Source organism: Danio rerio, chromosome 15, assembly GCF_052040795.2.
Source record: "Danio rerio strain M-AB ecotype USA chromosome 15, GRCz13ab, whole genome shotgun sequence".
Taxonomy (NCBI): Eukaryota; Metazoa; Chordata; class Actinopteri; order Cypriniformes; family Danionidae; genus Danio; species Danio rerio.
Window position 1 is genome coordinate 28,301,564 of NC_141035.1, and position 12,918 is coordinate 28,314,481.

The 12,918-nt window shown below is 36.0% G+C and overlaps 1 protein-coding gene across 1 annotated transcript in view; it reads right to left on the bottom strand.

Moving 5' to 3' along the window:
• Positions 1-12,918, bottom strand: part of taok1a (TAO kinase 1a) — a 40,929-nt gene that overhangs the window by 17,098 nt on the left and 10,913 nt on the right. The window contains exons 2-5 of the mRNA XM_087284226.1: positions 3,650-3,888; positions 3,449-3,520; positions 1,690-1,791; positions 1,459-1,504 (exon numbers count right to left, since the gene is read on the bottom strand). Coding sequence (XP_087140352.1) covers positions 1,459-1,504; positions 1,690-1,791; positions 3,449-3,520; positions 3,650-3,781 — 352 coding nt within the window. The 5' untranslated portion in view covers positions 3,782-3,888. The remainder of the gene's footprint in view (positions 1-1,458; positions 1,505-1,689; positions 1,792-3,448; positions 3,521-3,649; positions 3,889-12,918) is intronic.

Below are 12,918 nucleotides of genomic sequence, written 5' to 3' on the forward strand. Positions count from 1 at the left end.
CACTGTACTATACAACTTTTTTTTATTGTAGCCTAATAGAAAACGCATTGACACATCATTTCAACATGCTGCTATTTAGCCTACTACTAAATGCCTATTTCACTTAATTTTTTAGTAAATAGATAAATTAAGTCATTTACATTATAGCCTAATAATGTTTGCATTTGTAGTTGTCCATAGCAACCCCAAAAACGTACCTGCTTGCCTTGCACATCTAATTAATGGGCACAGTTTTTCGACTATTTTTTTTTTTGCTGTGGATGTTATTGAGCTTGTAGAAATCGGAAACAACACAGTTCTGCGACACAGATTAACCTTTATTGATATCTCTATCAGACAATACCTATTTTATATGCCAAAAGAAACAACAGGCAGTAAAAAAAAAAAATATTAACATAAATAGCTATCTTAATGTAGGCATAGGCTATTGTCGCATGCTTTGGCAAACAGTTGAAAATTCTTTAATTAAAACGTCATATCGTGCCTTAGCCTTGTAGGTTCAGTCACCCCCACAATTAGAAATTAAATTAGAAAAATAGATATGCCATCCCTCTTTGAGCGAACCTGACCAGGCTAAAGTGCATGTATGACAAGAGCCCCAATAACCCATGGACTTAGGATCATCCCCATTCCCCTCAAACTTGAAGCATAACGAAATACTACGCCATTAAATTTGCGACAAAGAAATTCTGGCAAAATAACCTAAGCCTCGGAACGTAAAAGCGAGGCCAACATGTCTAGAATAGAATAGGCTAAACCAATATGAACGTAAAATTATCAGCTGACCGAACTCAAAAGTTTATATTAAACATATGTGTAACCTAAATAACATAGGCTAATTGGTTTAATATGCCTGACCTTAGGTCTAGTTTGATTTTTTCTTGGCACAATGCAGGAATAAAATAGCATCTGTGTCAGGATTCAGACGGGAGCGCCTGCATAGCCACTATAATGCGCCCTGCTGCACTGAAGGAGCGCTCGCTCGCAGCACTTGTTGCTGAAATGCATAGAATTCTCTTGTAAAGGTGCTGTAGTCATGGGAATGCCTGGCCTTATTTCTCCCAAAAGGAAAGTAGATTTTCCTCTGCTGATCCGTCTATACGGAAGTTTGTAGAGGAATACTTCTGTACACTTCATCCAGAATTAATGTATCCGATTCCTCCTCCCATTCTGTGAAGTCAGTCCCAGGCTTTTTCGTTGGTGCGCCAGCTATGAATATAAAAACAGTACAACCGCCCGCCACCCGCCCGAATTTAATTAAAATATAATTTTTTCGTAACGTCATCCGCCCGATCCGCGGTTTATCCGCGGAGTCCGCGGCTATAACCGCCAACCGCGCATCTCTAATAAACAAACACTTCCAGAAATACATCCTTCTTTTTTGTAGCAAGAGACAGTATAAACACAGTCCATATCTTTGTAGCATATCAACACAAGCATCAAAATATCCAAGCTTACCCTCGAGGAGATCTGAGGTGGACCCCAGACAGTACTCCATAACCAGCTAGAGAATCAGAGACAGGTTCAAATCACTTTTATTGTCACATCGTCAGCAGCACGTGTGCTATGATGAGTCAAAAGCTTAGGTGCTGGCTCCAGACAGTGCAAAATACTGTTCATATTCCAAAAATCCATGGATATAGACTGTTGGCATAAGAACTAATACATAATCAGGGCTGAGTTTCTTACCCATGCTGTGTGCTCTCGCAGGTAGCATCCTTTATACTCTATGCTGTTTGGGTGCTTTATCCTCTGAAGGAATTTCACCTCTTTTATTATATCCTGCCATTTCTGGAAAAACCAAGAGAGAATGGATTAAATTTAAAAAGAAAATGGTTAGGCAAATCCCTTCAGGGCAGCATGAGGAATCTGAATGTTTTACCTTCATTTGGAACAATTGATTCTAAGACATGATATAGTGTTCAGATAATAGTGTTCAGATAAAGAGCAGAGCCTTTACTTTCCCTCACTGTAAAAAAAACGGTCAACTATAAGACGCAGTACTTTTTAGTATCATTTACTGAACTGATTTTTTAATTGATTATTTCTGTTTCATTTCATCAGTTTAAAATAGAGTAATTTGGTTCCATTTAGGGCTGTGCAATTAATCGAAATTCAGTTGCAATTTAAATTTTTGGTATTCAAACGATTATTAAAAAAAACAATCGAGATAAAACGAATATTACATCATATAACGCCCCCTTTCCAGTTGTAAACATTTGTTGCTTTGCAAAGCTCATGTTTCATGTGAAAATGACAAAAAGTATGTACCATTTGCAGCATGGGATCCGCATCATTCATTTAAGCGCGAAAGAAAAAGCACGAAAGAGATCGCATGCTGTTGTGTGTGAGCTTAACATCAGAGACGAGCAGAGCACACCCATCTTAAATCATCTTAATGTAAGCACTTTAATGGTCAAATACATGCAAATGTGTGTCTAAATGCGGTGTTTAGTGATTATTCATATTAACCATTTATGTAATAAATAAACGAGTAGAGAAAAGACATGTGAAAGTGAACCCATAAATCAGAACGGTGCTGCTCTTAAAGGGACAGTGTTCAAGATTCCTGCTGCTGACTGTTTTTACCATTATTAATGAAACAACAAAAGGACAAAATCACTAACTGCTCTTGAGTGAAGGACTTATGTAGCTATAATTAACGTTTTTTTCTTACAGTAAAGATGCTTAAAGCACAGTTGGTTTCATATTTTTATTCTATTGTATTTGTTTCCCTTTCCATATTTTACTTGGAGGAAAATAACTGTATATATACAGTTGAAGTCAGAATTATTAGCCTCTTTGAATTATTAGTGGCCCTTATTCCCCAAATTTCTGTTTTTAATGGAGAGAAAAAAATTTTCAACACATTTCTAAACATAATAGTTTTAATAACTCATTTTTTATTTCTGATTTATCTTATCTTTGCCATGATGACAGTACATAATCTTTTACTGGATATTTTTCAAGATACTAGTATTTAGCTTAAAGTGCAATTTAAAGGCATAACTAGGTTAATAAAAGCAAGTTAGGGTAATTAGGCAAGTTATTGTATAACAGTAGTTTCTTCTGCAGACAATCAAAAAAATACATTGCTTAAGGGGGACTAATAATATTTACCTTAAAATACTTTTACAAATATTTAACCTGCTTTTATTCTAGCCGGAATTTTAAAAAAATAAGACTATCTCCAGAAGATTATAGGAAATGCTGCAAAAAATTCCTTGCTCTGTAAGACATCATTTGGGAAATGTATAAAAAAAGATTCACAGGAGGGCAAACAATTTTGACTTCAGCTGTATATCGTTTTGAATAATCATGATTACAATTATGACCAAAATAATTGTGATAATGATTTTCCCCATAACCGAGCAGCCCTAGTTTTTTTTTTTGATTACTTTCTGTATTCATTTCAGCATTTGATTTGAATCGAGAACATGATTTTCACCTCATTGGACTGTTTTCCACTATAGGACATTTTCTTAATGGCCACCACCTCTGAGGTCCGCACATCTCGTGCCTGTAAAAACATACATGCATGCTTTAATTCAGTACTAGAATGACTATAATTTTGGTGTTAACTCGCAAACTAAATTACGTTATAGTTTTAAAAGGTCTTTTTTTTTTTGGAAGATGTATAAATACTCACAAAGTAAACAGCACCAAAGCTGCCATGGCCAATCTCCCTCAGGTCTGAGAAAAGTCTTTCAGGGTCTTCTTTAAAAAAGAGGTCTGCGATGTCGGGGTCTTTCAGACTCCCTGCGCGAACAGCGTTGGGCATGCTGTGAGGGGCCTGGGCCGCAGCCGCCAGTCACTATCTGGGTCTGCGACACGACAGCCCCCACTGATGGCTCATCTGCAAGACAGTGGCCTCATACGGACCAAAACCTGACAGAAAAAGAAAAGACCATTAGCAATGTATAGATAAAAATAATACGCACCTTTTAGGACCCAGAACCTGAATGTATAAACAGCCCTGTGTTTAGGCATGGGACAATAACCGTTTTCTAGGTATACCGCGATTTGGAAAAGTCAAGGTTTTAAAACTGCCAAAACGTTCTGCTATACCAGGGATCACCAAACTTGTTCCTGGAGGGCCGGTGTCCTGCAGATATTACCTCAGCAGTAAAGATCTCCAAAGATGTTTTAAATTGTAAAGAAGGTTGATAAGACAACTGTAAGAAAAAGTATGTGTTTAAACTGCTGTTTGCATCTGGGTTTGTGCATTACAGCAGATGTGGTCAGAACAGTTCCTCTTGTGTGTCTCAGAGAAAGAAAGAGAAAGAGAGAGAGGAGAGAGAGGAAGTGTACAGGAGACGACCAGGAGCTGCAGTCAAAACACTAACGGCCCTACCATTATTATGATAGAACACAGATAGAAAATCAGAGTCCAGAATGACTCAACGGCCTCCTCATTCAGCTTATTTAAAATCATTCTGACCACCGCATATTTCAAGTCAGTCTCGAAAGAGCTGACCAAGTTATTCACTTGCAGTATAAAACTTTCTTTCAGTTAACAAATTAAAACTCAATGCTTTCTGTTACGTGTATATGACGTTATACAGTGTGGGGACTGTTGTTTCACTTTTGCTGGTTTCGTCTTACGTTTATAGGATACGCAGGTTGGCTGTGTTGCATTTCAATCATTTGGAACACAGACTGATGTGTGATGATGCAATTGAGAAAAGCCCCAATCGTTGTGCTGCAAAACGGTGGGACACTATATTAGGAAAACGCCACATCAGTTTGGGATAGCCGGCATTTTGTGCGAACTTAAGCTGTGTTTGACATTTGTTTTCTTTGTTTTTTTCCCTTTTGCTTTGATCCAACATTGTTTGTTTAACTTTTGTTGGTGTGCTTTGTTTGCCATGTATATTACATACATATTTTTATCCAAGGTTTTCATGCCGTTAGAATCTTATACCGGCCCACGCCTAATTATTAGACGGAGAAGAGCGAATAGGTAAGCTGTCATGTAATGTACATGGCGCACACCAGCATTCTTTTAATAATACAATAAGTTACACTTATAAGTTTTGCTTTGGAAGGAGAGAGTAAAATATGACATCTGGGACATTAAATAATTACTTTTTGTTTTATTTTGTAGTACTAGGGGAAGAGTTTAATGGGTTAGTTGGTTGATTTATGTTTTATTCTTTTCTTTGGCACAGTCCCGTTCCCTTTGTCCTCATGTCTGGTAAACTTGGTTAATGTTTTGTTTTGTGTGAAATCGTTCTTATTTCTTAAACCTTCTTTTGTGTGAAACTTTATTTTTTCAAGTATTTAAATATCCACAGCTTGTTTATAATAAACAAGTTCACTTAAATAGCACGTTCTTGTGTTGTTGTTCCTCATTTATTATAAATGGCGACAATAATTACAACTGGCTTAATGTTTTCCTTTTTATTCCCCCTCGACCATTAAAAAGTAACAAAAGTGATGTAACACTTTCAAAGGTTTGTTTGTATTATTACACCAGTTAAACCACAATTTTAATATAAATTTAAAAAAATATATGTATGCACAATTTGATTTACTGGACATAAATGACATTATTAGAGTTCACAGACAATGAGCCGAAAAGAGAAAATATGCCTTGATAGCCAGTTTTGTGGGAAAGAAATGGCTTGTTGATGAAAGAGGAGAATGGCTGGACTGGTTCATGCTAACAGAAAAAATTGAAAGTAACACAAATAATCACTATGTTCAAAAGAGCCTCTCTGAACACATGAAATGGCAAACCTTGAAGCAGACATGTTACAGCAACCGCACCAGCAAAACACACCAATGCTACTCCTGTCAGATAAGAAAAGGAAACTCAGGATAACTTTCACATGGGTTTTTGTCCTCCACAGTGACCAGATCTCAATCCAATGTAGCACTTTTGATATGTACTAGAATGAGAGATTCACATGGATGTACAGTCAACAACCTGCAGCAAATCCTGATGCTATCATGTTAATATGAAGGAATGTTTCCAGGAGCTTGAAATAGCATGTCTGATAGTTATGAATATGATGTATATAAAAGACAGAAATATCCCACTCCATCTGATGCAAGCAGGGTGTTTTAATAAGCGCAGTGTCAGAGCAGTCAAGCACACTCCAGCCAAAACTCATGAGAGGAATCGCTTCCAGCACCGGCTCCCCTCTAAAGCCCAGCAACAACTAGCACGTCAGTTTCCATGGCAACAGCATCTTTGAGCCAATGGCCAAGAGGCTGCAAACTACCGTCTCGAACGATGTTTATCTGCTTACGTGCATGACTGACTAACCGACAGAGCGATTTAATGAGAGACATAAGGACACCTGGTTCACAGCTGTAGTGAATCATTCTAGATTGGCACACCTTGTAATTTTTCTGTTGAGAATATATTCAGCTCCGCTGCGTCACAGTTACTACTGTCCATCACTATTCCAAATGCTAGCCCTCTGAGTTAGTAGAGCTATTTCCATCATTAGCCAGACTTATGGACTGACACAAAGTACTAAAAATGTACATGTAAAAAAGAATATGCTACGAACATTAAACAGTTATTATATCAACTGGTTTTGGGTGAAATTACTGGCTCATACAGAAGACTGAGTTGGAAATAGGCCCGAGCAATTAATCGAAAAATAATCGAAATCAACATTCAGAACTTCTAATCGATTTAATGCTTCCAGGTCAATTTTTTCAATAACTTACCCTACCGTGTGTGGAGTCACGTGACCCCGCTTTAAGGCTAATTCATATTTATTATATTACTATTTAAACTTATTATATTATTCCAATATTATACTTCTGCCATCATACGGTCCGGCACAGCCTTCGCATAACCGCACACCTCTCAAAAAAAATGTATCTACACGTCACAACAACACGTATCGTAAGCTTTGTGATTGTTCAGTTAGGTACATTCCATTGTTTTAAATTCCATTGTTCAGCAATGATGTTCAATAATAGATGATAATAGATAATAGATGAGCGTGTGTGTTTCCTTCAATTATTTTTCAAGTAATACACCCTTCATTTAAAAATCTTTCACTTGTAATTTGTGAGCATATTTATTGTACAAAACCTGTTAGTGAACTATGAGGGCAAAAACATTAAATAAATAAATAAAATAATTGTTCATTAATCGTAATTGCAATTATTAATTTATGAATATATTTATTGATCTATTCACAATTTGTACATTTGAAAAGCAATTTACTAAAAGTTTATGATTACCTTCATAATCTTCCACCATTCATTCTAGATTAAGTTTGAATTATTTATGTTATTAATAAATAATGTTAATATGTCCTTCAGAAGAAAATTGCTTACATCATGCTTTAGTGTCAATTTAATATGAAAAGAACATGAATGAGAACATAAAAATTGTTCTCAAAAAAGATCTTAATAATAATCACTATTGACACAAACACTTGAAAAGCGAGCACAAAAATGCTTCTATCTCTATCTTTCTTGTATTCACTTCTCTTTGGCAGCGTATTGCAATTACAGTCAGATGCAGAATTATTTCTGATATTGAGGCTGATTATTTTTTTACAGATGATGTAAATGTGCCATCATTTATGCTTTTTTTTTTTTTTACTTTTAAAGTGCTGGTAGCATTGACATTTTATTACCAAGGACCATAGTTTCAGCTATAGGCATGAGCTGGTGTAAGGTTATGATGTTACGATAACCTTAGAAAAAAACATCACAGTTTAACGCTATTGTGGTTACTGCTCTAAAATATATTCTTTTTAAATGTATGAGTAAAAAACTAAAACTTTTCCACCTATCAATACAATATATTTTATTTTGGGAAAGATTTGAAATATTTTGTAACAGTAAACATAGGGCCGTATAATTCTGGCTAAAATGACAATCACAATTTATTTGTTGTTGCTTAAAATCAATATCACGATTTTGTAGATGTAAAATTAATATTAATATGAGTAGCCTATTATTATTATTGTTATTCTCAAACATATGGTAAAACAACAACAATAATAATAATATTAGGCCTATGTGAAGGACTACGGTTGGATAAAATGCTAAATTTTGTATAGACTTGGAATGGATTGAAAAGACTTTAAATTTGTCCTGTTTGTTAACTCGCAGTAAAGTTACAACATCAGAATACAACTTTTCATAATTCTGAAGTTGTATTATTATGTCTTTGACATATGCTTGTTATTTATCCTTGACAACAATATTAGATAATTTTTTTCACTTGTAAAATGAAACATTTGTATCAGAATGCTTCTTGCATGATATTAAGGTCATATAGACTAGAGAAGTTATACTGACCCAGTTAACATTTACTTTCATGCACAGCACTTTGTGTTGCCTTTGAAAGAAAAAAAAAGCATTTAAATGCCTGTTGTTGTCGAAACTGTAAAATGCGATATGATCGCTTTTGGTCTCACTTTCACTGCTGTGTGCCACTCTGAGAAAAAAAACATACATGTAAATCATACTTCAAGTTAGAGCTGCAGGATTAATTGAAAAAAGATCACGATCTTGATTCGACCATCCACACAATCTTAATTCAGCTTTTTTACAATTCAGCCAGTTATATTTTCAAGGTCAGGAGAAAAGCAAGGCAGTTGCAAAAGTCTTCACAGCAACATTGACACCATCGAATAGTGTTAAAAGTGTCACATACTAAATTCATAAGGTATAATTCACCCAAAAATTTCATTTCTATCTTCACGTAATGATGTATTTGCAGCCGCAAAATCACACGCCAGCTGTTTGTTGACTCTGTGTTTACTACCGAGAACGCGGGCATGCACGCATGACACCTACTTTAGTGAACAGAACCTGCATAAGCTGTGAATAACAGGTAATGAACTTGTAAATAACGTTCAGTTTGTTGCACAGAGTAATCGTTTGAGGGCCATGCGGGAGATTTGATTTGCATGTGTGAGTTTTTTGCCTCTGAATAAACAAAGACCACTAGTCGCTCACTTACCAAATCTGTAGAGACAGGACAATCAACACAAACTGGATCTGCGTCTTTATTAAAAAGAGACGAGCGGCAAATCTGGATTTCACCATTTCCAGATAAAAAAAGCTCTCAGGTAAACAATGTTCCTTAAACACGTATTTCTAAGGCGCGTCGCGGGCACTGTAATCCACACGTGAGTCCAGCTGCGCTCTCATAGATGGAAAATGAAAACAAAACCTTCACTGCAGCACATTATAAAAGCAACACTGACGACTCGTATCTCAAAACAATTTATGTTCTCCCGCTTGGCAACACAACACAGCGTCTCTCTGGCGTCTTAACACTGAAACTGGTAAAAACAGTCTTGGAAGCTATCATGCATATTAATGAAGTTGCAGCACATACGTAATAGAGCACGCTGATTGGTTTGAACCAAGTCATACTCATGAATGAATGCAACACACTCAGAGACGTAATAAAGAACTCCCAGGTACAGACGTCCAGTCTACACGCTGGAATACACGTTAAGATCTCATGGCCGTGACGCAGTTTCAAAAATTGGCTTTAAACCAGAAGTACGAATTTGCTTGAAATAACGCAAAAACAACCAATTTTCACTTTTTAGTGAAATATATGTGTCCATAGTGTTTTTAGCAGTGTGAGACACATATACAACTGTCAACAGCTCAAAAAATGTGTTTTGATGTTTTGTGACCCAACAGTATACACATACGTATAATGTTATTATTATTGTTGTTGTTGTTATTGCTCTTTTACCATATCTTTGAGAATTAACAATATTTATAGACAAATCATCTTAACCTTTATTTTACATTTACAGAATCGTGAGGAAAATGTTGATCTTCTTGTCGTGATTCACATTTTTGCCAAAATCGTGCAGCCCTACTTCCCGCACGGCTCCATAACGATCACTGTATGCAACAAACTGATCGTCATTCACAACTTATGCAGTTTCTGTTCACTAAAGTAGACCTGTCAGGCACACATGTCCTTTCTGAGGTAAATAAATTGTGTGATTTTGCAGCCGTGAATACATCATTACATTAAGACAGAAATTATATTTTGGGGTAAATTATACCTTATAAATACAGTATGTGACACTTTTAATGCCATTCAAAGGTGTCAATGTTACTAAGCAAAGTAAAGAAAACAATGCAGACTTGTGCGTCCAACTTTAAGCTTCTCTCCTGACCTTGAAAATAATTGGCTGAATTGTAGAAAAGCTGAAATAAGATCGCATATAGGGTCAAATCAAGATTGCAATCTTTTTTCAATTAGTCGTGCAGCCCTAAACATGTCAGCCTGAATTATTTAAACTAATTATTGACTTTTGCTGTCTTTATTAGTTTCAAAAACACAGATTTCTATACAATTTAAAACTGCATCTTTGTATATCTTTTCTGCTGGAGACTCTGTTCTCCTAAAAAACAAAACGTAAAAAAATATATAGACAGTGGGAACAGTAGAGCAGAAAGTTCGTCCCATGCCTAGTTTCAGCTAAAAACCTTCATTAAACATTGCACTGATTAACAAAAAAAGTCACCTAGATCTCGAATGACTTGTGGGTGAATTCATTGTCTGCAAATCTTATTTTTTTGGGTGAACTATTACTTTAATAACTATGTTGTCATAGTTACACAAATGGCCTGCATTCCAACTGTTTGTTTTATTAGTAAACAGCATCAAACTATAGGCAGATAGGAATGACCTCATTCTAAAATAGCGCTTTGTTTGTTGCTGGAGCTGGTTGTGTTCTGGCCAGTGCTCCCCCCTCAGAGCTGCTCAGATGATCGGCTGCACAGACACAATGCTGAGAGCTCAGGGCTGATGATGTCTCAGTCACAAGACCAGTCCGAGCGTCGGCCTCCCACCACACCAGCTGCCTCACACTCTCTCTGCCCACAAACACACACTCAAACACACTCAAACACACCCACACACACACACACACTCACACACTCACACACACACACACACACACACACACACACACACACACACACACACACACACACACACACACACACACACACACACTCCAATCACACCAACCTGTTCACCTTTACAAAATGCAGGAGCTGCCAGACACTAACTTGAAAAGGCTCACGGTGGGCCACATTTTGCACTATTTAGGATGACAGGCAATTTGAAAGGTTATTTCATTTTGAACTTATATAACTTTTCATATGCATTTATGGTTCTCAGAACAGCTGTGACGACAGCTGATATCGCACTGCTACTTGTGTATCTTGCTCATAAATAGACAGACAGACAGATAGATAGATGGTTAGACAGACAGGTAAAGTTAGACAAGAATGATAGATAGAAATAACGATAGATAGAACGAACAATCGATTGATAGACAGACATCGACCGAACAAACGAAAGACAGATAGAACAAAATAACAATAAATCGATATATAGATAGAACGAACGAGCGAACAATAGACAAACAGACATAACGACCGATCGAATGACCCACCGACTGACCTAACGAACGAACGTTAGATAGAATGATAGATGAAACAAACGAACAATAGATAAAATGATAGATACTGTAGATAGAACGAGAGATAGAACAAACAATCGATAGATAGACAGACATAAAGATTGAACGAAATTGATCAAACAAAGGAACAAACGCAAGATAGAATAAAGTAAATAAATAGATAGAACGAACAATAGGCAGACAGACAGACAGACATAACGACCAAACGAATGTCCCACTGACCAAACGAACGATAGATAGAACAAACGAACAATAGATAAAACGATCGATATTGTAGATAGAACAATAGATAGAAAGAATGAACGATCGAAAGACAAACAGACAGACATAACGACTGAACGAACAAAGGAACGAACGATCAAAAGATATAGAACAAACGAACGATAGATTGATAGACAGACAGACAGACAGATAGATAGAAAGAGACCGAACAAATGACCCACAGATCGAACGAACGATAGATAAAACAATTGAACAATTTGAACAAATGATAAATCAATCATTTAATCAGACTAAAAACACCTTGAAGTAAATGCAATGGTTACTTTAATGAGGTAATTATTACTGTTATGATCATGAGACCCTGGGTGGCACATTCTTGAGTAGGATATAGAAGCTGGTAGTGGCTGATAAATCATTGTATTATTTGATCGGTAGCCACTAAATTTGCCCAATCTCTCAAACAAATTTTGAGGGCAAGACTCAGAAATTGGCTCGAAGCAAAGATGAAAAAATGCCCCACAGCTTCAAGTTAGCAAAAATGCTCCTATAGTTGAAGTCAAATGTAAAAATGCGACAATCTGTGGCATTCAGATTCTATATGTTCTTACAGATTTTTTAAAGCATTATAACACATTTCTGTCCTCAAGTTTAGGAATAATGGTGATGTTACAATATTCAGCTCTGTTAGAGTGTGCACAGACAAATTCACTCACTGAATTTAGTGTGCTTGCATATTTTCTCATTATCAAACACAAAGTGCTGAAATGATGAAATTAATTTCACTGCTTCAGTGATTATAATGGAGAGTTTGTATGCCAATGTCATCATCCTAAACCAACTTAGCCAGAATATACATGCCAGTTCAGTTTGACATTGTCTTACAGGCTGTTTAATAAGAAAAGCAGTCTTTTATGGAATGGTTGCACGATATTGAAAAAATAACTGATATTGATATTGAATATAGTGACAACGATATTTCTTGCAATATAAAATTTCCCTAAAGAAATACTTTTTTTTGTTACATCAAATCTGTTATTTATGTTTACATTTTTTTCAAATGTAATTCAGCCAACAAAAAAGGTCAATGAAGGTGTAAACATTTTGACCTAAAAAAAAAAACTATGAATGACTAGAAACCTTTGCATATATTCTGATTTGTTTGTCTATGGGTTTGGTTTTCCCATAGACATGTAAACACAAAATGCATTAATATGCAATAATATTTCGCATCTAACCACAT